The 23659-nt window shown below is 37.8% G+C and overlaps 1 protein-coding gene across 1 annotated transcript in view; it reads left to right on the top strand.

Moving 5' to 3' along the window:
- Positions 1-23659, top strand: part of LOC111150534 (dystrophin) — a 2087545-nt gene that overhangs the window by 1389547 nt on the left and 674339 nt on the right. The window contains exons 49-50 of the mRNA XM_022508030.1: positions 4962-5063; positions 15228-15336. Coding sequence (XP_022363738.1) covers positions 4962-5063; positions 15228-15336 — 211 coding nt within the window. The remainder of the gene's footprint in view (positions 1-4961; positions 5064-15227; positions 15337-23659) is intronic.

Genomic DNA, 23659 nt, shown 5'->3' with positions numbered 1-23659 from the left:
GGTTCTTAGAATCCATGATATCTTAGAGCTCATAAAAAAATTATTGATTGTGGGGATTGACAAAATAGCCAAATGGCAGGAAATACTCTATAAATTAAAACACCAAGGTAATGGTCACTTAAGTTTGCTAAGGAAAATGTTGTCATTTTTATCTTGAATTTCTTTTTCTTTTCAATAGCCACATACGTATCTCATTCACATCAGCTTATTTGAATGAAAAACCATGCATTAGTAGTAAATCTTTTATCTGTCCATTCATATATCATATATATTCATTTTTAAACTTCAATTCAAATACAAAGTGTGATTCTCTCATTCAAAACCCTTTTGTGAGGTCTCCACTAAGGTTCTGAGGGTAATATAAGAGATCCTTCTTTCCTGGTTCTTGCCTTCTACTACTGTACCATTTCTTCCTGTTTCCCCACATGGGATCACCATGCTGCCTCCAGCTCCTGTCTTTGCACATCCCAGATTTCCCCTTGCAGTACCTAATACCATCTATTCCTTTTGTCAGCCTGGTGCATAAGCTCTCTGTGTTCCAAGCCTTCACTCAAGACTTTCTTCAGCTGTGAGGCTGGCCCCCACCCTCTTGTTGTCCCTCAAACACAGAACTCACCAGTTCCTTCTCTATGCCCCACTGTACATTGTATTTTCCTGGATGTTCTGCCTGTTCCCTTGTAAGTTTAATATATGATCATTTGTCTTTATCCCTTACAAAGGACTGTGTTATGCCCTGTAGTATTCACAGTTGCCAGCCAAGACTTTAAAATATAGTAAATACTCATTCCATGTTTGTCAAATGAACAAAGAATGAGTGAATGTTGGAACATATGTGAGAAGCTGTTTATAGCTTCCTTATATGGTGATATATAGCACACCATATATACGTATTATTCATGTGTTATGAGGCTAGCAATAAGTAAAATGAATGGAGAAACAATTAAAAATTTTAAAAAAGTAAAACGGTGCAAAGTATCTCTCTGTTACACTTTCCTTGGGGCAACTTTCTAGTTTAAAAAAATGTGTATAATCAGCTTAATATGGAATTAGAAATACAACATTGACTATCAATTTTTAGCAAATGTAAGTGTGCATTAATTTGCATCAGAATTGCTGCTTTCCCCCTCACAGGTGTTGTCGAGTCTTTTTTCTTCACTAACCTTTGATTTGCGGCTCATCAGATCAAGAACTCCTCAATAAGAATAATACTGTTTCATAAGAAATAACTAAGACCGAAGGTGCTTAGAATGTCACTCCATTTGGAAAATATGTGAGAGCTAACTTTTAAAATACACCATGATATTCTCCTAGTGATTATTAACGAAGGATTACTCCCTATTCTCTAATTGCTATAAATTATTTTCTTAAAATTATACATGAGACTGTAGTGAGCTATCAATTCTGTGAAATGAGGGAAATAAAACTCTAGTCACATCATAAGGGTCTTGACTCCTGGTGAACAGTCTTACACTGTAGGGGATATATTAAGAATAAGGCAGGGGCAAAAACCTAAATGGAAAGGTGCTTTTATTAGAGGTGAGGGTTTTTTGTTTTTGTTGTTGTTGTTGTTGAAATTCTATGAAGACTTTCTTGTCTGAATGTTCTTTGAAGTCTAACACTTTCTACTTACAAAAACTGGCCACTATAATTAGCTATGTTTCCATTTTAGTGTGACCTCCTTCACCTTATCTTAAATCATATAGAGATATAAGGCCATTTGTGAGATAAAAGGTTTACTCATGACCTGGATGACCTGGATATCATCAGTTGGACAATCATAAACCCACAAAGAGACACCCTTGGTGCATTTTAAAGGCTATGGAAGAATTTATTCCTTTTCTATGGGAAGAGACGGGATTTTCTCTCACTTGCACCCTAAAAGGATATTACAGAATGTACTGGAATTAAAGAGGAAGAGAAAAAAATAGCATGGTATTAAGAGATACTAATGCCAGTTTTAGAGCATGTACACACACAGTATACACAGCCAAGGGAGGGATGTAATGGACATTTCCTGGTTACAATTTCAACTCTGCCACTTGCAGACCATGTGGCTTTGGACAACTGACCTAATCTCCCTCAGTCTCAGCATCTGTAAAATTACGTAATACCCTTTTTGTGGGAGTGTTAAGTATGAGGGAAAAAAATGTATGAAACACACAGTTTGACACATTGTAAACTGTTAGCAACTCTGGTTTGTAAATATTGTTATAGCAGTTAATATCATTATAGGAGTTTCTTGACATTTTCAGCATAGCTAAGGATCGTAGCAGCTTTTTTTTTTTTTTTTTTTTTACTTTTGTGTGGTCCCATGCTTTGGCTGGGGTTGTTTGCTCTTCTGTGCTTTTCAATTTCTCTGTGTCAAGCATTGCATGGAGAGATATCAACATTTTTTAAAATTTGGTTCACTTACATTTCCATTTTCTCAGGATGATCATCAGCTTTGTATAATGTATTTTTCTCACACTAAAGAAAAATACACTAAAGAGTATTTTTAGTGAACTTAATTGGATTTACTACACTTGACCCTTCAAGCAATAATATTTGACCCTGAACAACTGACCTACCTTTTATCTACTAAATTCACAACACAAATAAATGCAGTGAGGTAAATTGTAGAATTTTATTTTCACAAATGGCCTTTGTGAAGTGATTTAACAAAGGTACATGTAATTAGAGATCAGGTTCTCCAAAACATTGCCCAGAAATAACAACAAAGAATTTAGAGCTGAGCATGATTCTTTTGCCATTGTTCTGTTTCTGTGGGACTAAGGGTAAATCTCATCCAGGTACTTAAACTCTTCATTATTTCATTGAAGGACAAAGAGATGACATTAGCGGTGATAGAAGGACATGCTAATAGGAAACATTTCTATAAAGGGAAATGATGTGACTTTGCAGTGCTCATTCATCAGAGGACTAAATCTGGGGCTAACCTGATGGCCTGAAGAGCGAATATCTTACCTTCTGCAAACCAGGGACATTTCACAAGGTGTGCCAACTTTTCCTCAGTTCATCTAGCAAGGACTTGCTTCAGATTTGGCTCTAAGTAGTATCTGAGCTGCCCTAATGTCAACCTTGATGTTGTTCGTGTTCATTTGCCAATGACAAATTAGAAATGAATTAGAAAGCGTTTATTTCCTAAGGGAATTCCTTGTGATAAAAAATGCAGTCTCCTAACTCTATGTGCCAGAGTCTTCTGAATAGTAGCATCAATGCTTTGCAATCTTCAGAACTATTTGGGATTGCAGAAGAGGGGCAAGGAGAGAAAGATGTTAATGTTCATCATTTGGCTGCATACCTGAAACATCAGTAGAATTATTGACTATTTGTGACCATTTTCGGAAGGTATAGAATTTCTACTGGGTGTGCTTATTAGAGTTTTCGAGGAAGAAATACCCAATTCTCACAAAGTCCATGCTGAATTTGAACTCATTACCAGTTCCCAAGATTTTTTTTTTTTTTTTTTTTTTTTAGATTTTTTATTTATTTATTTGACAGAGAGAGATCACAAGTAGAGAGGCAGGCAGAGAGAGAGGGGGAAGCAGGCTCCCTACTGAGCAGAGAGAACCTGATGCGGGGCTCGATCCCAGGACCCTGAGATCATGACCTGAGCTGAAGGCAGAGGCTTTAACCCACTGAGCCACCCAGGAGCCCCCCCAAGATTTTTTTTAAAATAACTTCTAGAATTTTTTATGGTTCAGAAAGCTCTTATAATATTAGGTCCTGTTTTCCTCCATAAATATTGTTCCTTAAGGTGGTGTGAGCCTCTACGTATTGCACGCGTACCCATCAAGTCACAGGGCTAGTCTTATGTTATAGAGCCCCCCTTCCACTGGCATTTATTATAAAGAAAACTAAAGAAATAATCCCCTTCACGAGTGTGTGCTGAACACATATAAACTGTAAGCATCCTGTGTGCCCTATAAGTTATAGTAATTTGGGTTCAGAGGACTCCCCGCTCTGATGGGCTGAGAGAAAGATACAAACAGAGTATATAAAAGAAGCAGTGGCATGAAGACACGTACACACAGCAGTGCTGGGAGGCTCCAGGGTAGGAGAGGGAGGAAGGGAGATACGGGTTAATCAGGAGTTGCTATCTGGGGAAGATTGCCCAGGCCCTGACTGACGCCTGACATTGATTAATCAATATTCCATCCTAGTGTTTAACAAGTGTTCCATCCAAAAGTCTTCTGTAATATTTAACTTCACTTCCTTCAGCTTCAATTTATGCACAGTTCTTTTATTCTCTCCTCAAGTGAGCTAGACAGCAGCCAATAACAGAGCACTTTGTATTCATATCTAAAGAGGTTTTTGAGTTTGTTTGGTCATTCTTCAGTCTTCTGTAGACTAAGGGAAAACAAACATTTTTTTCTAAATAATTAAAGCATTCCTCAAAAGGCCTATTTAATTTGACTGCTTAATAATTAATAAGCCTTGACATGGTGCTTTAAGTGTTTACTCTTTGGAAAGAAACTTAATCTTAACAATCATGTGGGAAGAATTATTTGGTTTTATTTCAAAGCTAAATTTTGGATCCAAAGCCCAAAAGAATCCCGTTAAAATAAGAAGTTTGTAAAATAAAATGAACATTAGGATTACTGGGATTATTGAAGCTAACAATAGCATTTATCCATATTAATCATATTCGTAAGTCCTATTTCTCATTATTGCATTTGAGGTTTTTTTTTTTTTTTGAAAAACAAAGTTAGTGTCTGTCTTTCTATTTAATAGTATTAGAGTAGAATTCAAGGAGATTTGGGATAAATATTTTCAACTTTACTGTGTTCCACAATGGCCTCTATTTCTTTTCTCTGCACTAAAGCTACTTTTTTGTGCCCCGATATGCCATGCAGAAATTGATCCATAATACACGTGGAGTCTCCAAGGGTATATTTAAATTTAGTAATTTTATTGCTAACTGTGAAGTTAATCTGCACTGTATGTGTTCTTTTCCCCAGGAAATTGAAGTAGCAGTTCAAGGTAAACAGCCGGATGTGGAAAGGATTTTGTCTAAAGGGCAGCATTTTTACAAGGAAAAACCAGCCACTCAGCCAGTGAAGGTAATGAAGCAACCTCTAGCAATATCCATTACCTCATAATGGGTTATGCTTCCCCTGTTCTACATTTGCCATTGACGTGGTCTATTTATAATCAATGAAATAACTTGTAAAGAAATATTGTCCATACCGCAATAGCAGAGGCTGAGCTGTCTTTTTGATCAACATATCCTATTTATATATTGTGATCTTAAGGCTATTAACAAGTCATTGCATTAAAGGACTCATTTCTGTCCTGGTGTGCTGCCATCAATACAGAAAGTAGTCCCACCTTCAAGGTAGATTAAATTCTTTGAGGCTTTATTGCTTTGCTTGCCAGCCTTGATGCTCTTCATATTGTTTGGCTTAATTCAAATCAAGCTACTGCATCATACTGTCTGACTCCAACAGCTGTAAAAAATCACAATATGGTCTGTGACCTTTCTTTTCTTTGTGACACTCTTCTTATGAAAGAAGAAAATCAGCATTCAGGCTTTAGTACTTTATTGGGTCAAGAATTTTTAGTGATATGTCATGTAATTCCTACTCTCTTTGGTAAAAAGCTGGTCTGGGAGAAAGCTTTCTCCTTCTTTCCTTTCCTTGCATACATTTTGAAGTCTGGGATACATTTATTCACAGACTATGACATGAAGAGAGAAATGGAGTGCCAGCTCAGTTTTCGAAAAATAGCTAATCAATGGCTTCCATTTGCAAATGAGAGTCCAGTGATAAATAGACGTTAGGTATAGGTTACCTTATTTTCTCTACCTGACCAAAATCATAATAGGTTCCGTTATGATGGAGGTTCCCGAGAGCCGGGAATGGTGGCTGTTTATTGATCAGTCCTGGTTTCTCTAGCTAACGTTACAGGCTGAGATTTAGTGAGCCTCGCCCTCATGTTTAAAACTGCTCTAAAACAGTGCAGGTCAATAACCTCATTATACAGAACTAGTTTGTCCTTGCAAATAACATTACCATGACTTAGACTCTGTCTCTAAGGTCACTGTTGAAGCTTGGCCCAAGCTTCATTTCTAGAAAATTGTTTGTTTTTCTTAGAGTTTACAAGGGGCCTTTCCTTAGGTAAGTTTTAGTCTAAACATATGCTGTCCAAACACCAGATGCTAAAAGGCACAGATTTATGTGTAGAAACTGATAGACACTTATTCAAGAATAATTTGTTGCCATCCCTAATATCCATAATAATTTGCAAACCGTTTCAAGCCTGGTATGATAATTTCCGTGGAGCAACACTGTGTTCAGTGTTTAGATTGGGGAGCTGGTGAAAGTCCTGAAAGCAGCAAATTTCAGGGTTTCTGCTGATGCTCCAAAGAAAGTCGGTCCCAAAGCGGACACTTCCCTTGGTTAACAGAGTGACTCTGGTAGTAAGCAATAAAACAAACAAATGGACCATTCCAGAGGTCTACTATGTCTACTCTTGTTTGCTTCTCAAAGCGTTGGTGCAGAGTTTGGCATAATTTTTAGAAATTAGAGATATGCACTGAAATTGTCTTTCACTTCTCTGCCTTTGTTAAAAAATAACAGAGGAAAAATTCTTAATTGAAAGTCAAGGAGATTTTTGTCTTCGTTGTATGTAAACAATCCAAGAAGTTGATGCTAACTTATCATACCTCCCACTCAAGCCTTCAACTTCTGGGCCACTTGGAGATCAGAACCATCTGAGTGAGCATTATCTACTTTCTGCCTTCCTATTAGTGAGTGATATGAAAGGGGAATTAGCTTTCTGAAATAAAAGGAAGAGCAAGGAGGTGCTAACTTTCCTTCTCATCTGAGTGAGCACTCTTTCCTTCTGGTCTCTCTCTCTCTCCTTCCACATTTCCTTTTAAGTCAGCTCATTTGGGAGAAGTAGAACTTAAATGAAAACTCATTCCTGTTCTACCATTTATCCCTTGGATTTGGAGGAGAATCAACATATCAAGTTGATAGAGGCAGAAGGGCAAGATTGTCTTGGGAGAGTGGGGGTGTAGAGAAATAGTTGATTCACATGCAACACTTCAGATGGACTTTGTCCTTGGAAACACCTGAAGATGAGATGGGATTTGTGGGAGTCCGAAACACTAGAGGCTCAGTAACCACCTCATAGTTCAGAATACAGAACCCAGCACAGAAAGGTGACAAGCCTGTAGGGACTGTTTAAATCTCTGCATGGATCAAAACCTCTTTTTCCAGGTCAAGGGATAATTTTTCAGAAGGGTGATCTATTGCTCTGAAAATACATAAATAAAGCCCCTTTGAATTTTCATTTCATATATCCAAATTTAAAATTATGCTACTCCAACTACTTTTTCTCCTTAACTTCCAGGTTTCTCACCCCTTCATAGATGGGAAAGGAGGGTCTGAGTAGCCTGCAGCATATTTTCAGGAAAAAAGTTTGGAAATGATAAGTTATGAAGAAGAAAGTGATATTCTTAAAGAAAATGAAAACTGTTCATGATATATATATATATATATATATATATATATATATATATATATGCACATACACCCACACACACACGCACAAATAAGATCTAGTGTTTATTTATTTCTTTAAAGATTTTATTTATTTATTTGACAGAGATCACAAGTAGGCAGAGAGTCAGGCAGAGAGAGACAGGGGGAAGCAGGCTCCCCGTTGAGCAGAGGGCCCAATGCGGGGCTCGATCCCGGAACCCTGAGATCACGACCTGAGCTGAAGGCAGAGGCTTGACCCACTGAGCCACCAGGTGCCCCAAGATCTAGTGTTTAAATGGATAATTCATATGTCCTGTACTTACAGACATTCTAATTGAGGATGTAGCAGAGCGTGAGTCTGTTTCTTAGGAAACTGACAGTTGGCGTGTCTACATGTTGCCTCAGACAGCCTGTCTGTCCAGCTCCTATGCTCCCCTCCCAGGCTGAGTTCTCTTTGAGACCTGGCCTCATCCCTTTTGAGTTTTTTTCCCCCTTTTCCTTAGCTTCATCAACTTCTCTTGGATTTCTTTAATGTTCACAGATAGTAAATTTTTAGTTTCCTTTTTTGTCATCCCTGACTAACCCACTTCTTCCTTATTTTCTTTGAGAATTTCCCATTAAAGCTCAAATATATTGTTAGAGACAATTCTACTAATGACACAAATGTAGCACTCGATCTCTGATGCAAAATTACTGGACTTTTTTTAGAATAATGTGGCTGAGAAATACGCATTCTTATTTTGCTTTCTATCTCCTTTTTCTCTCTCCCCACTACACATGCACACACATACATATACACATGCATTTTTATTTCATTTGATTTGTATAAGGTTCCTTCATCTTTAGAAATTAAAGATGGGTTAGATAAATTAGATAAATTGTTAACAATTTTGCTTAAGTTATCCCTTTGGTAATAATATTTTATGATAATGCTGCTGATGGAATCTTTTCTAATACATTCCACTTTCTACAGAGTAATTTTGCAGTTTAAAAGCAGCGATAACATCAGTTGGGGCGCCTGGGTGGCTCAGTGGGTTAAGCCGCTGCCTTCGGCTCAGGTCATGATCTCAGGGTCCTGGGATCAAGTCCCGCATCGGGCTCTCTGCTCAGCAGGGAGCCTGCTTCCCTCTCTCTCTCTCTCTCTGCCTGCCTCTCCGTCTACTTGTGATCTCTCTCTGTCAAATAAATAAATAAAATCTTTAAAAAAAAATAAAAAAATAAAAGCAGCAGTAACATCAGCCATCAGTAACAACAATATTGACAACCACCAAAAAAAAAAAAAAAAGCAGTTGTTATTTGGTTCTTAAGGTTTCTTTTTTTAACTCTCTTTTGAACTAAAGCAGTTAGAAGACATTTTCTTCTATTGATACTTATTCCTTAACTCAACTTTTGACATTACTCTTTCTATTACAATGTTTTCAATGTGTGTATGTATTTTAGAATACTTATATCACCTTCTGCGTATCAGAAGTGAGAACACTAAAGAATTTTAAAATGTCTTGGTGACTTGCTGAAGTGATGAGATGAAACCAGCTGGTTTGCTTTGCTACCATTTTAGATAATAAAAACAAAATCTGGCTACCAAGAATCTAATGATATATGTTACTAACGTTCTTGAATTCTTTTAAAATGTAACAAAAAACAAGGTGTTCGGGGCCTTCTGGATTTGGTCAAAGTGTTCCACCCCAACCTTTAACACAAAATAATTGCTGTAGACAAATGGTCAAGAGGGCAATTATAATCTTCCAGGCATCATCTCCTCAAATAGTAGCTGCAGAATGACAGCGTCATTAGTCATTTTCAATTAAAGTCAATCACAACCAGGGATGTTTCATTTTCCCAGCTGTTTTGTTGTTAATTAACTAGATTAAGCTTGTTTTTTCCCCAACAAGTTTGTTCTACTGCTAATATCAACATCAAACATCTCCAAGAACTTCCTTAGGGTTTATTTGTTTGCCTGATAATTTTTTATACATTACTCACAACACAATTAGTAGAAAAATCTGAAGATTTTTAGATGGTATAGCAGGTTGAGTGGTATCTTATTGGTCAAAAATCTTACCTAATGAAATATTATACTTACAATAATATTTGGCTTTTATACATGTTCTGTCAGGCACATGATCTAGTTTATCTGGTGTAATTTTTTTATAACATCAAAAATCAATAGGGAGATAACAGTCATATGTTGATCCCCCCAAAATGAATAGAGCCATTTTGACTCATGCATTTGGTGAACACAATTTCCATGTCAGTGCTTATAGAAAGAGTTAGGAGAAAAATTACCAAGAGAAAGTAACAATATTAGAAATATTGCATAATTTATTGATAGAAGAGTAGCAGAATTTCATTTTTTAAACATGTAAGTTAGGTTTACAACTGAGGAAAAGTCTTTGACTGTGAGAGGCTGAATAAATAATAATTATATATGCTTGAAAATAAGGAGAGCCCCACTTTCCCCTAGGGAAAACAAGATTTATAATAGATTTTTGAGCAACTTATGAACACTTAAAAAGGAGGATGAGATTGCAAATGTCGAATTTATTTAATTTCTTAATTGAGCAGCATTCCCATATTTTAAATCTCATTTTACAGAATAACTCACTTATTAGAAATACTGCTTTCACTGTATCATATTTTATAAAACAGTTTCACTCACACTCTTCATATGTATATTCCAGAATTCTAGAGCTCACCATCTTCCTTCTAGTTATCTACGAAATGGATGGCACTGTTTGAATCCCTGTATGATGCCATTAAAGCTGTCCATCCAAAGAGTACTATGAACATACCTATAGTCAAATAGTTAGGATTTTTAGCTTAACACAGCAAGGGAGAAATCTCTCCAGGGAGACTCCAGGACATCTCAGTAAGAGGGGGTTAGAAAGAGCTGCTTCTGGGATTTAGTTGGCTAGAGGATTCTAAAGAAGGATTAGGGAAATGGAAGCCATTTGGATTAGATGCTGTCAACAGAGTCAATGTGGTGATTGGGTACCTTTAATAATAATTTCTATTTATATAATTTCTAGAAGGTGAGGGAATTGAAGCAGGGCAGACCTGTCACTGTTGAAGAAGTATCAGTGCTTTATATTAGTCCTTCTTGTGGTGGCAGAGTGGCCTCATCTCTGCACTGATGAAACATGGCCCTGGGGTGGCGTCGTCTGTGTGTAGTTTATTTTCTGTGACTGTTCTTTATGTTCAATCAGGGCCATCACGCCTAGCTAACTGCCATTTACCAAAACGGCCATTTTTTACTTCCTTAGTGTTATCGCTGGAATTTTTATCCCCATGCTCACTGTGCATTCAAAAGATATTAGGAGAGAGAATCTTTTCATTTTTCTTAGACATGTATTTTTTTTTTTATCACCCCATCAGAGTCCTTATTTTGCTTTCTTAAACTGTCTTTAAAAGATTTGTTTACAATGGTCTTCACCACTGGTAAGTGTGAGGTTATACCCCAGGAATAATTGCTAATGGTTTACCAACTTCCTTCACCTTTTAAAAAATTATTATTAACCAATTCTGTTAGGTGACTTCTATAAGCATCACAGATTTCCATCTCTTGAGGTTACTGCAAGCTACTGTGCAGCTTCTTTTGTTCACAATAATAACAAATGAGACAGAAAAGACATCAGGGGGGCTCTAAAAATATGAGTGGACTCTTTTCTGAGGAAATACTTGGAAGGAAAGTCTCAATTAAGGCTTACTTAGTAGCTCCTGCTGGAACTGGGCAAGGATCATTTAGAGATTTGAATTTCACTCCTGGCCCTCAGTTGTGTTAATTGCATTTATAAAGACAGACATAGAGACATAGATGTCTCAGTTAGAACATTCACATGCATGTCTGTGTACATAGAGCTGTGGGTGGATTCAGTTATTTATAGCCGATGTTAATTTCTTGCCAGATATTGACATAGGAGAAACATGTAAGATTTTAAAAGCCCAAACTCACTGTATTCCATTTTAAATCAAAAAATGAAAGCTATACTCAGAAATCATTTTTCTTATGATTAATTTCTGCTCTTGGTGAAGAATAAATTTCACACTGTTTGAGATAATTGTCTTAACATTTAATGATTATATCCAAGCAGCTTATATACCATGGAACATAATGCTCAGCTCCAAAGCTCCCCTCTAATGAAACTCAGTTTACCATTTTTTTAAAAATGCTCTCCAAATTTCTCCCTCTGGGTAAAATAAGAATCCCCTGCGATTGTCGATTTTTGAGGGACTCTTGTGGGGAAAGCCTGGGGTCTACAATTTACTTAGCATATTCAAAATTTTCAAATTCTGGAAATCTAATCCAAGAATAGGACTTGATCATTATTATCCCACTCATTTCATATTTAAAAATGTTGAACTTTAGGCATGTATTTCATTCCCTTATATCCGGTTAAACGGTGTTAACATGATGAAGAAATCACTACCTTCTATAGATTTTTATTGAGCCCTGCTTCAAGTTCATTATGTGAGTTGCTGCAGCCAAACATGTTTTCCTACCTAAAAGGAGTTGATGGCCTAATAGCAAAGACAGCAGTGTAGAAAATTTGGGCACTTGCCAGAGTTCCAAAAAGCCAAACCAAACCAGACCAACAAATAAAACTTCCATAATATATACATCATTGAGTTCAACTTTGAAGTATGTGTGAAACTTGAAGAAGTTGTGAGAATGTTTTTGTTACCAGCTGAATCAAAATCCATTGCTAATCATTATGAAAGTTGGGGGAATATACAATTGTGAGCTTACTGCATTTTTGACACTGAACAGTGTCCTCAGATGTTTGTGGTACATCAGGGCACTCCTTCATTTTTCTAAATTTCTGCATTTGAAATTATAGTAGCACATTTACCCATCTGAAAAGAACAGTGGGCAAGATAACATTCGAATAAATGAATGGGCTATTCCAAATGTATATATTAATAAAAGGGAACTGAATATATAAACATGTTGTTTTTAGGATAACCAAAACCTTGTCCTTCATGCATTGAAATATTTTTATTTTAATATTTTAATGAAAATTTTTATTGACCATCTTGTGCTTTGGTTCATTAAGTAGTGCATAATAACTAACCAACGATTTTATAGTACTTTGCAGTTCACACAGTTCTTTTCTCATAAAATATCTCATTTAGTTTCTCCAACAAAGCTATGAGTTAGGTGGTGGTGTTATATCCACGTTTCAAGGATGATAAATCTGATTGACCTGTCTGATTTGCCACTGATGATATAAGTCGTAGCAATGAGTTAAGACCGAAAACTGGGACTTCTAATTCTAAAACACAATGGAATTGAAGCTTTTCTTTATTTTTAGGGGCGTCGTTATAAATATCATTTACCGTTCTGTTTTATTATACATTGATACACATGGAATATGAAGTTTAATACAGATCACTGTTTATTCAGTTGAGAGCCAGATGAAGTAGTTGATTTTGCTTTTAGAAGCCAGATTGTAAGATAAATACATATCTTTAAATATTAGAAGCAAACCCAATGCAGTGAGATGTTTACACTGTGAGAAGAAAGTTGAACCTAAGGCAACTGTAGGAACAGAAAGCTCCCATCTCTCCTTCGCCCCTCGAGCCATATGCTCATTGAGTAAAAGAGTAGGCAGATCCCAGCAGTATTGAAATCAATCTTTAATCTCTCAATCTCTTTCTCCCAGCACATGTAGGTGACTTCCTATAATTCAAATGATGTATGATGAGACCTCACCATATGTTGCCCTGTTACCCTTCCACAAATGACCAAGACCTCTACATTTTTTCAATATCTGCTTTTAGGTTTATTATCTCCTCCCTGTTATCTGTTGCTACTTTTTGATATCAGCATGGTTATTCTTAATATTCTGTCCTTGTGAAGTCACTGCAACTTTGCAAGGGAATCAGGAGACAAAATCTGTATTAATTCATTAGCTTTTTATAATATTTAATTCTCAGCGTTTAGCTCTGAGGTCAGAATGGAAAAATACCTTCCACATGACATGACTTTCAGTGGTAGTGTTCTTCATTGATCAGAGGTGTTGTTTGTTTCCTTTTGGAGTCAAGGCTTATGTTTCAGTAATAAAGAGTTATATTTACTGATGTGATAATAAATGTTTCACAACATGCACTGTGGACTAAAAAAAATTAAAAGCCCTGGTTTGTTGTCATGTCAGACCCAATAGACATAAGGAACCTCAGGAGCATAGATGATATAAATTAGGAAGTGATAAATTTTTAGTATTTGTTTTAGGACTTATTCCTTGGCAGCTTTTCTTAATTAGGATTTCTTAAGAGAATTATGCTACAGAAAATGACTGAAAGGCCTATTTTCTTATTTCTTTTAAGGATGGTGCATATCTAGTCCATTGTTGATGCTTAGATAACTCATTAGGTATATTGATCACCTTAGGCTTTTGTTCTGGACAATCAGCCTCAACTAGAAAATTGTTGGAAGTGCAAGCTCTTTGTTCCCACCCAAGATCTACTGAATCTAGAAATCTGGGGCTCAGACCTAGTTCTCAGTGGTTTCACATGGCCTTCAGGTGACTCTGTTGATCCCAAAGTATGAGATCTGCTGCTCCAGGGCATTAGGATTAATTCTCTCCTCCTAATCCATTGAAAAGGTTTTCCCTAGGACCTTAGAATCCTTTGCTTCCAGCCAGCAGAAAAGGTAGAGAAGCCTCACACATTCTTTAAAAGCCTGATCCTAGACCCCATGTATATTACTTCTGTTCACATTCTACAGGCGATAAGTAACCATATGGCTAAACCACTGGTGTACTAGAGGCACCTCATATCTGCTCCTGAGGGTCTTCTGTCAAATTTTCAGGCAGTTTGTGAGCCATTTGACATCTTGGTAAAGTAAAACTGGCTATGGTGGGAGCATTGACACCACAGAAATCGGCAAACATGAAAATTAGGATTTTTTTATTTTGTTATTTTACTTTTTTATTTATTTATTTATTTATTTATTTATTTATTTATTTATTTATTTATTTTGTCCAGAAAGTCAGTTGTTAAACACATACCAGCATGCTGCTGGTCATATATAGGCTTGATGACTTTTTGGGGAGCCCTGCAGCTGAAATGACACTTCAGAAATGTCCTGCTCTGAGCAAAATGGACCGAGCCTTTATACCCTCACCTTAACTGGTCACAGAATGAGGGCTCCCTGGAGAGAGCACGCTCTCGCACAAGGCAGCTCTCTGCAGCTGAGAGAGTCCCTGAAGGACCACTGCCATCTTTTCCACCATTTAGGACAATCGTCCTTCCTTGAAGTGAACTCTGAGTGTCATATCCCCATGTGTACCCCAGCCTCTCCCTTTAAGAGGTTCTAATATAATTGACCTGGGGTGATTCGGGGCATTACAGTATTTTCTGATGTTCTCTGGATAATTCTTGTATGCAGTCACACTAGATACTCTTCAAAAGGGTGAAGACAATTGCTGAGATGACAATGTTTTTTGTTTCTGTTTGTTTTCCATTCATTAAGGTTTGCACTCTACTTCCTTTAAATGAAATTGTGCCTGGAGCAAGAGTCTGAATGCAGCACACAATCAATAAATGTTTGTAGGGTGGGTTGGCTTAAAATAATTGTAACATCTTTGAAAGGAACTCTACCTAGAACAATTAATTTAGAAGAAAAGTACAATAGAAATACAATAATGTATCCACAAAATGAATTAATAACAACATGAATTAAGTTATCTTTAAGATGTTAATCAAATAAATAACATGTATGCTTTTCTATTAAAGAGAAAGTTGGAAGATCTGAGCTCTGATTGGAAGGCGGTAACCCACTTACTTCAAGAGCTGAGAGCAAAGCAGCCTGGCCTGGCTCCTGGACTGACCACTGTTGGAGCCCGTAAGTATACTGAATCATGTGCTCTCTGGCTGCAGCCATTTGTTCAAAAACATGACAGTGAGGTGATCTCTGGACATAAGGGAAAATCTGAAATTATAAAAATAGGAATAAGCTTTAGTGTTATTTACTGTGCAAAATGCCTTACAGTTATGTTCCTTGGAAATGGCCACTGATTCAGAATGCAGGATGACAAAAGTATATTGGGATCTGTTCTTTGGAGCTACATTTATGACAAAGAAAGGTACAAGGGAGTGGACAGTGGAAGAGGCTGAAGGGTCATTTGATTGTAATAGTGGTCTCAGCCACTTCCATGGGAGCCTGAGATCTGGGCTGGTTCCAAAGGCTCTCTGGAAGGGCAAGAAGAGGGATAGCCTTTGTATTCTTCCACCAGCCAGTCTTTGCCCATTTTAGGGCCACCTAGTGGGGTGAAAGGGAGACCTTGAAAGAGTTTCTCTGGGGCCAAAGGTAATCCCTAATAAGGAATACCAGCAACAACCAATACTCCCAGCAGCAAGGATGGGTGTTGTTCCTGAAGAGGGGATCAGGGTAAGGTACCTGAGTACCAACTAATGCTAGATATGTGTGGATTCTGTCTCAGTGTCTGTCTCAATGAATGCTCCATCATTTGGACGGTATTCTTCCAATAGGCGGATACAAATTGCTGAAACCATAGGAATGCACATGGTCCTCCTGGTACACAAATCCCCCCCTCCCCTTTGGAGAACAACTTTAAGAGCTCTTTCATGTTTGGTTCTGGAAAAAGAAAACTACACCATAACTACCACAAGCAGAATTGGGTTGGAATGTTTCTTCATTTAGCCCTAGCTTTGACTTTTGTTTTTCTTGATATTTTCAGTTTATTTTTCTTCACTTTTTATTCATTTGTTAATGGAAGGTATGCATAAAATCCTGTGGCAGTGTTAATGCTGGCTTTGGGTCTCAGGGGAAAGAAGCCAGAAAACTTGGCTGTGCCAATTCTGTAATTAGACAGAACTAATTACAGAATTACAGAATACAGGGGGTCGTTGTTTGTTTTTTTGCCTTATCTGTTTTTCAAAGATCAAATGATTTAAGTATTAAAGCATGGTGACTTGTTCTTCAGGCAAAGTTGATTTTTATTTTGTATCAAGTAGAAATAAAGCACACTGGCAGTATCATAACCATGGGAGTGCACTGATAGTTCAATAGAAGGCATATATAGAATTTGGGTTAAAAGAGGTCATAGAATCTAGGGACAGTGTGTCTCATGTGCCCCCTCGAGTTTCTGAGCACTCATCAGAGTTCCATTTCATGATATTGGAAACTTGAAAAAGATGTGTAAGCATTCTTGTTTTGCTTTTGTTTTGTTTTGTCAATCTGGGACACTAAAATTGCTATGTCAAGGTTTATATTCAAGTAATTATATCAGGCTTATTTCTTTTTATGACCTATAATTTTTGATTCCCTCAGTACATATGCATAGCTTGTTCCTATATAATCATTTATTGGCATTTGTTCTCTAGCTTTCTCTGTTATGTTCAGCCTCACTCTGTAACTCTTTAAAAAGGTTGAGCTCCAATGATTTGTTTATAGTTTTGTTGAACTCTGAATGTTTCTGCTCCTACTTAAACCACTTTTCACATGGTAGGAAGCTTGTAAAGTGAGGGCACCAAAATCTATTAAATCTGTAAAGTAACTAAATGTAACAGTAATGTTTGTAATGGAAAGTACATTCCAAATTCCAGTTTGAATTTCCAACATAGGTAATTTATTCACTTGATAAGGATTTATTGAGTATTTTTTATGTATTGGGCATCATACTAGGTGCTGAAAATAAATCAAATAATGTAGTCTCTCTGTTCATGAAACATGTACTCTGGGAGAGAAAAATAATGAGCTAACAAAGACGAATATAGATACTATCTCAACACTGTCAGGTATTCCAGAGTGTAGTCTATAGATTGACATCAGATGGGCACTTGCTAGAAATGCAGAATCTCAGGCCCTACCCCAGACCCAGTGAATCAGAATCTGCATTTTAATAGGCTTCCCAGGTGATTCAGTGTGCACACTGAAGTTTGAGAAATGCAGTTAAGGAGAACAGAAGACCAGGGTAGGAGAGAAAGGGAATGCAGATGAAGACATGATCATAGTTTGGTCAGGAAAGCTTCACTACTAAGAATATTTGCGGACATCAGAAAGCTGATGAAAGTGAGGAGGTGAGCCATGCATTTATCTGGAGGAAACTATTCTAGTAGGCACAGAGAGAACAACCCAAGCAAAGGCCTTGAAGTGGAGCAAGATGGGAGAATATCAAAAAAGATCAGTGATACCAGAGCAGAGGCGAGGGGACATATGGCTGAAGCAGTGGTTAGCAGCACCTTTCTCCATTCCTGCCCTACTTCCTTCTCCCCCACCTAACAGCCCCACCTCCCCCTACTCCCTCCACACTGCCGCCAGTAGGCAGAGTCTGGGAATGCCCTCAAGCTCCAAGCCACAGGGGGAGCTGGTGTGGTTGGGATCAGAGCTGGAGAAGAACTGAGGGACAGAGAAATTTTCTCAAAAGCAGGGGCTTTTCTTCCCCTGTAGCAAACTGACACAAAGCTGGGCATAAAGCAAAAATGTGAAATGCACAGTTGAATGCAAAGCATCAGTAAGGAGGCTGGTAGATCCAGAGCTGCTTTTATTCAAATAGAGCATTCTTTCTTTAGTGTGGTGGTTTAAACATCGGAATTAAGAATTATTTATATTATTTATGTTCCTGATTTCCAGAAAGTTAATCAGGAATAAATACAATATAGAAAAGGAGAATCTAATTTGTAGACTGCTTCGTATATATGATTATTTTCTCATGGACTATGTTGTAATACAATATACTTTTAGAACTCATCATAGCAAGTTTTCTCCAGTGCACTCCTACAATGCAAAAAGCAATACAATATCACTTTTCCATATATGCCTTCATCCTCAAAATAATTGCAAAATACATAAATGCACAGTTTTTATAAGGTGAGTATCCCAAAGCTTGGAGAGGAAAATAGCTAGATTAAGATCACACAGCTGGGAAGAAACAGAGCCAGGATTCCAATCCAAGTGTGTCAGGCTCCAAAGCCTATGTTTTATTTTGTTTTGTTTTGTTTTGTTTTGTTTTTGCTGTGCCTTGCACTATCTCTCTGTCCAAGAAGCTAATGGAAATTCTAGATATGGAAGCAGCTAGCCAGTAGTTAATGTTATTTAACTCAATCTTGGATATATGAGGAAAAGAAGTGAGATACGTTGCTGTGATTTTTCTACTTAAGGAGTAGAAAAAATCAATTTATTCTGTTTGAATTTCTTAGAACTATAGAACTCTGAATCTGGAATAGTCATTGAAATTTTCATCTGACTGGATATTTTTATGTGTGGAAACTGAGGCTCTGAGGGCTTTTTGAAAAATAATAAAGTAAGCTCCTATAATGGCTGCCTACTTAAATTATATAATACGATAAGGTGGTCCTGCCTGAGCCATATAAATTGTTTCAATTTATAAGATAAATAGGCATGCTGGAAAAAAAAACACCACAAATGTAATGGCCTAATACAAGAGGTATTTACCTGCTCATGATTCTGTGGGCCTCCAGTTTGGGTTGTGATGAACCGGATGGTGATACTGAAGGTCTTGCTAGGGGGTCGGTCATGTGCCTGCAGTTCTCTAGCCCCTCAACAGGAGCTAGATGGTTGGAAATGGACTCACTCAATTATCTGATAGCCAGGGGCACCTGGGGGTGCTCAGTCGGTTAAGCATCTGTCTTCGGCTCAAGTCACAGTCCCAAGGTCCTGGGATTGAGCTGCATGTTGGGCTCCCTGCTCAGTAGGGAGCCTACTTCTCCCTTTCCTTCTGTCCCTTCCCCCACTTGTGCTCTCTCTCTCTCTCAATGTCTCTCTCTCTCTCTTAAATAATAAGTAAAATCTTTTTTTTTTTTTTTAAGATTTTATTTATTTATTTGACAGAGAGAGATCACAGTGGACAGAGGCAGGCAGAGAGAGAGAGAGGGAAGCAGGCTCCCCGCTGAGCAGAGAGCCCGATGTGGGACTCGATCCCACGACCCTGAGATCATGACCTGAGCCGAAGGCTTTATTTATTTATTTATTTATTTATTTATTTATTTATTTATTTATTTATTTTGTCCAGAAAGTCAGTTGTTAAACACATACCAGCATGCTGCTGGTCATATATAGGCTTGATGACTTTTTGGGGAGCCCTGCAGCTGAAATGACACTTCAGAAATGTCCTGCTCTGAGCAAAATGGACCGAGCCTTTATACCCTCACCTTAACTGGTCACAGAATGAGGGCTCCCTGGAGAGAGCACGCTCTCGCACAAGGCAGCTCTCTGCAGCTGAGAGAGTCCCTGAAGGACCACTGCCATCTTTTCCACCATTTAGGACAATCGTCCTTCCTTGAAGTGAACTCTGAGTGTCATATCCCCATGTGTACCCCAGCCTCTCCCTTTAAGAGGTTCTAATATAATTGACCTGGGGTGATTCGGGGCATTACAGTATTTTCTGATGTTCTCTGGATAATTCTTGTATGCAGTCACACTAGATACTCTTCAAAAGGGTGAAGACAATTGCTGAGATGACAATGTTTTTTGTTTCTGTTTGTTTTCCATTCATTAAGGTTTGCACTCTACTTCCTTTAAATGAAATTGTGCCTGGAGCAAGAGTCTGAATGCAGCACACAATCAATAAATGTTTGTAGGGTGGGTTGGCTTAAAATAATTGTAACATCTTTGAAAGGAACTCTACCTAGAACAATTAATTTAGAAGAAAAGTACAATAGAAATACAATAATGTATCCACAAAATGAATTAATAACAACATGAATTAAGTTATCTTTAAGATGTTAATCAAATAAATAACATGTATGCTTTTCTATTAAAGAGAAAGTTGGAAGATCTGAGCTCTGATTGGAAGGCGGTAACCCACTTACTTCAAGAGCTGAGAGCAAAGCAGCCTGGCCTGGCTCCTGGACTGACCACTGTTGGAGCCCGTAAGTATACTGAATCATGTGCTCTCTGGCTGCAGCCATTTGTTCAAAAACATGACAGTGAGGTGATCTCTGGACATAAGGGAAAATCTGAAATTATAAAAATAGGAATAAGCTTTAGTGTTATTTACTGTGCAAAATGCCTTACAGTTATGTTCCTTGGAAATGGCCACTGATTCAGAATGCAGGATGACAAAAGTATATTGGGATCTGTTCTTTGGAGCTACATTTATGACAAAGAAAGGTACAAGGGAGTGGACAGTGGAAGAGGCTGAAGGGTCATTTGATTGTAATAGTGGTCTCAGCCACTTCCATGGGAGCCTGAGATCTGGGCTGGTTCCAAAGGCTCTCTGGAAGGGCAAGAAGAGGGATAGCCTTTGTATTCTTCCACCAGCCAGTCTTTGCCCATTTTAGGGCCACCTAGTGGGGTGAAAGGGAGACCTTGAAAGAGTTTCTCTGGGGCCAAAGGTAATCCCTAATAAGGAATACCAGCAACAACCAATACTCCCAGCAGCAAGGATGGGTGTTGTTCCTGAAGAGGGGATCAGGGTAAGGTACCTGAGTACCAACTAATGCTAGATATGTGTGGATTCTGTCTCAGTGTCTGTCTCAATGAATGCTCCATCATTTGGACGGTATTCTTCCAATAGGCGGATACAAATTGCTGAAACCATAGGAATGCACATGGTCCTCCTGGTACACAAATCCCCCCCTCCCCTTTGGAGAACAACTTTAAGAGCTCTTTCATGTTTGGTTCTGGAAAAAGAAAACTACACCATAACTACCACAAGCAGAATTGGGTTGGAATGTTTCTTCATTTAGCCCTAGCTTTGACTTTTGTTTTTCTTGATATTTTCAGTTTATTTTTCTTCACTTTTTATTCATTTGTTAATGGAAGGTATGCATAAAATCCTGTGGCAGTGTTAATGCTGGCTTTGGGTCTCAGGGGAAAGAAGCCAGAAAACTTGGCTGTGCCAATTCTGTAATTAGACAGAACTAATTACAGAATTACAGAATACAGGGGGTCGTTGTTTGTTTTTTTGCCTTATCTGTTTTTCAAAGATCAAATGATTTAAGTATTAAAGCATGGTGACTTGTTCTTCAGGCAAAGTTGATTTTTATTTTGTATCAAGTAGAAATAAAGCACACTGGCAGTATCATAACCATGGGAGTGCACTGATAGTTCAATAGAAGGCATATATAGAATTTGGGTTAAAAGAGGTCATAGAATCTAGGGACAGTGTGTCTCATGTGCCCCCTCGAGTTTCTGAGCACTCATCAGAGTTCCATTTCATGATATTGGAAACTTGAAAAAGATGTGTAAGCATTCTTGTTTTGCTTTTGTTTTGTTTTGTCAATCTGGGACACTAAAATTGCTATGTCAAGGTTTATATTCAAGTAATTATATCAGGCTTATTTCTTTTTATGACCTATAATTTTTGATTCCCTCAGTACATATGCATAGCTTGTTCCTATATAATCATTTATTGGCATTTGTTCTCTAGCTTTCTCTGTTATGTTCAGCCTCACTCTGTAACTCTTTAAAAAGGTTGAGCTCCAATGATTTGTTTATAGTTTTGTTGAACTCTGAATGTTTCTGCTCCTACTTAAACCACTTTTCACATGGTAGGAAGCTTGTAAAGTGAGGGCACCAAAATCTATTAAATCTGTAAAGTAACTAAATGTAACAGTAATGTTTGTAATGGAAAGTACATTCCAAATTCCAGTTTGAATTTCCAACATAGGTAATTTATTCACTTGATAAGGATTTATTGAGTATTTTTTATGTATTGGGCATCATACTAGGTGCTGAAAATAAATCAAATAATGTAGTCTCTCTGTTCATGAAACATGTACTCTGGGAGAGAAAAATAATGAGCTAACAAAGACGAATATAGATACTATCTCAACACTGTCAGGTATTCCAGAGTGTAGTCTATAGATTGACATCAGATGGGCACTTGCTAGAAATGCAGAATCTCAGGCCCTACCCCAGACCCAGTGAATCAGAATCTGCATTTTAATAGGCTTCCCAGGTGATTCAGTGTGCACACTGAAGTTTGAGAAATGCAGTTAAGGAGAACAGAAGACCAGGGTAGGAGAGAAAGGGAATGCAGATGAAGACATGATCATAGTTTGGTCAGGAAAGCTTCACTACTAAGAATATTTGCGGACATCAGAAAGCTGATGAAAGTGAGGAGGTGAGCCATGCATTTATCTGGAGGAAACTATTCTAGTAGGCACAGAGAGAACAACCCAAGCAAAGGCCTTGAAGTGGAGCAAGATGGGAGAATATCAAAAAAGATCAGTGATACCAGAGCAGAGGCGAGGGGACATATGGCTGAAGCAGTGGTTAGCAGCACCTTTCTCCATTCCTGCCCTACTTCCTTCTCCCCCACCTAACAGCCCCACCTCCCCCTACTCCCTCCACACTGCCGCCAGTAGGCAGAGTCTGGGAATGCCCTCAAGCTCCAAGCCACAGGGGGAGCTGGTGTGGTTGGGATCAGAGCTGGAGAAGAACTGAGGGACAGAGAAATTTTCTCAAAAGCAGGGGCTTTTCTTCCCCTGTAGCAAACTGACACAAAGCTGGGCATAAAGCAAAAATGTGAAATGCACAGTTGAATGCAAAGCATCAGTAAGGAGGCTGGTAGATCCAGAGCTGCTTTTATTCAAATAGAGCATTCTTTCTTTAGTGTGGTGGTTTAAACATCGGAATTAAGAATTATTTATATTATTTATGTTCCTGATTTCCAGAAAGTTAATCAGGAATAAATACAATATAGAAAAGGAGAATCTAATTTGTAGACTGCTTCGTATATATGATTATTTTCTCATGGACTATGTTGTAATACAATATACTTTTAGAACTCATCATAGCAAGTTTTCTCCAGTGCACTCCTACAATGCAAAAAGCAATACAATATCACTTTTCCATATATGCCTTCATCCTCAAAATAATTGCAAAATACATAAATGCACAGTTTTTATAAGGTGAGTATCCCAAAGCTTGGAGAGGAAAATAGCTAGATTAAGATCACACAGCTGGGAAGAAACAGAGCCAGGATTCCAATCCAAGTGTGTCAGGCTCCAAAGCCTATGTTTTATTTTGTTTTGTTTTGTTTTGTTTTGTTTTTGCTGTGCCTTGCACTATCTCTCTGTCCAAGAAGCTAATGGAAATTCTAGATATGGAAGCAGCTAGCCAGTAGTTAATGTTATTTAACTCAATCTTGGATATATGAGGAAAAGAAGTGAGATACGTTGCTGTGATTTTTCTACTTAAGGAGTAGAAAAAATCAATTTATTCTGTTTGAATTTCT

The sequence above is a fragment of the Enhydra lutris genome, unplaced genomic scaffold (assembly GCF_002288905.1).
Source record: "Enhydra lutris kenyoni isolate GAN:26980312 unplaced genomic scaffold, ASM228890v2 scaffoldscaffold23, whole genome shotgun sequence".
NCBI lineage: Eukaryota > Metazoa > Chordata > Mammalia > Carnivora > Mustelidae > Enhydra > Enhydra lutris.
Note: the sequence above shows the minus strand (reverse complement) of the source record. Positions and strands in the feature narration are given on the sequence as shown.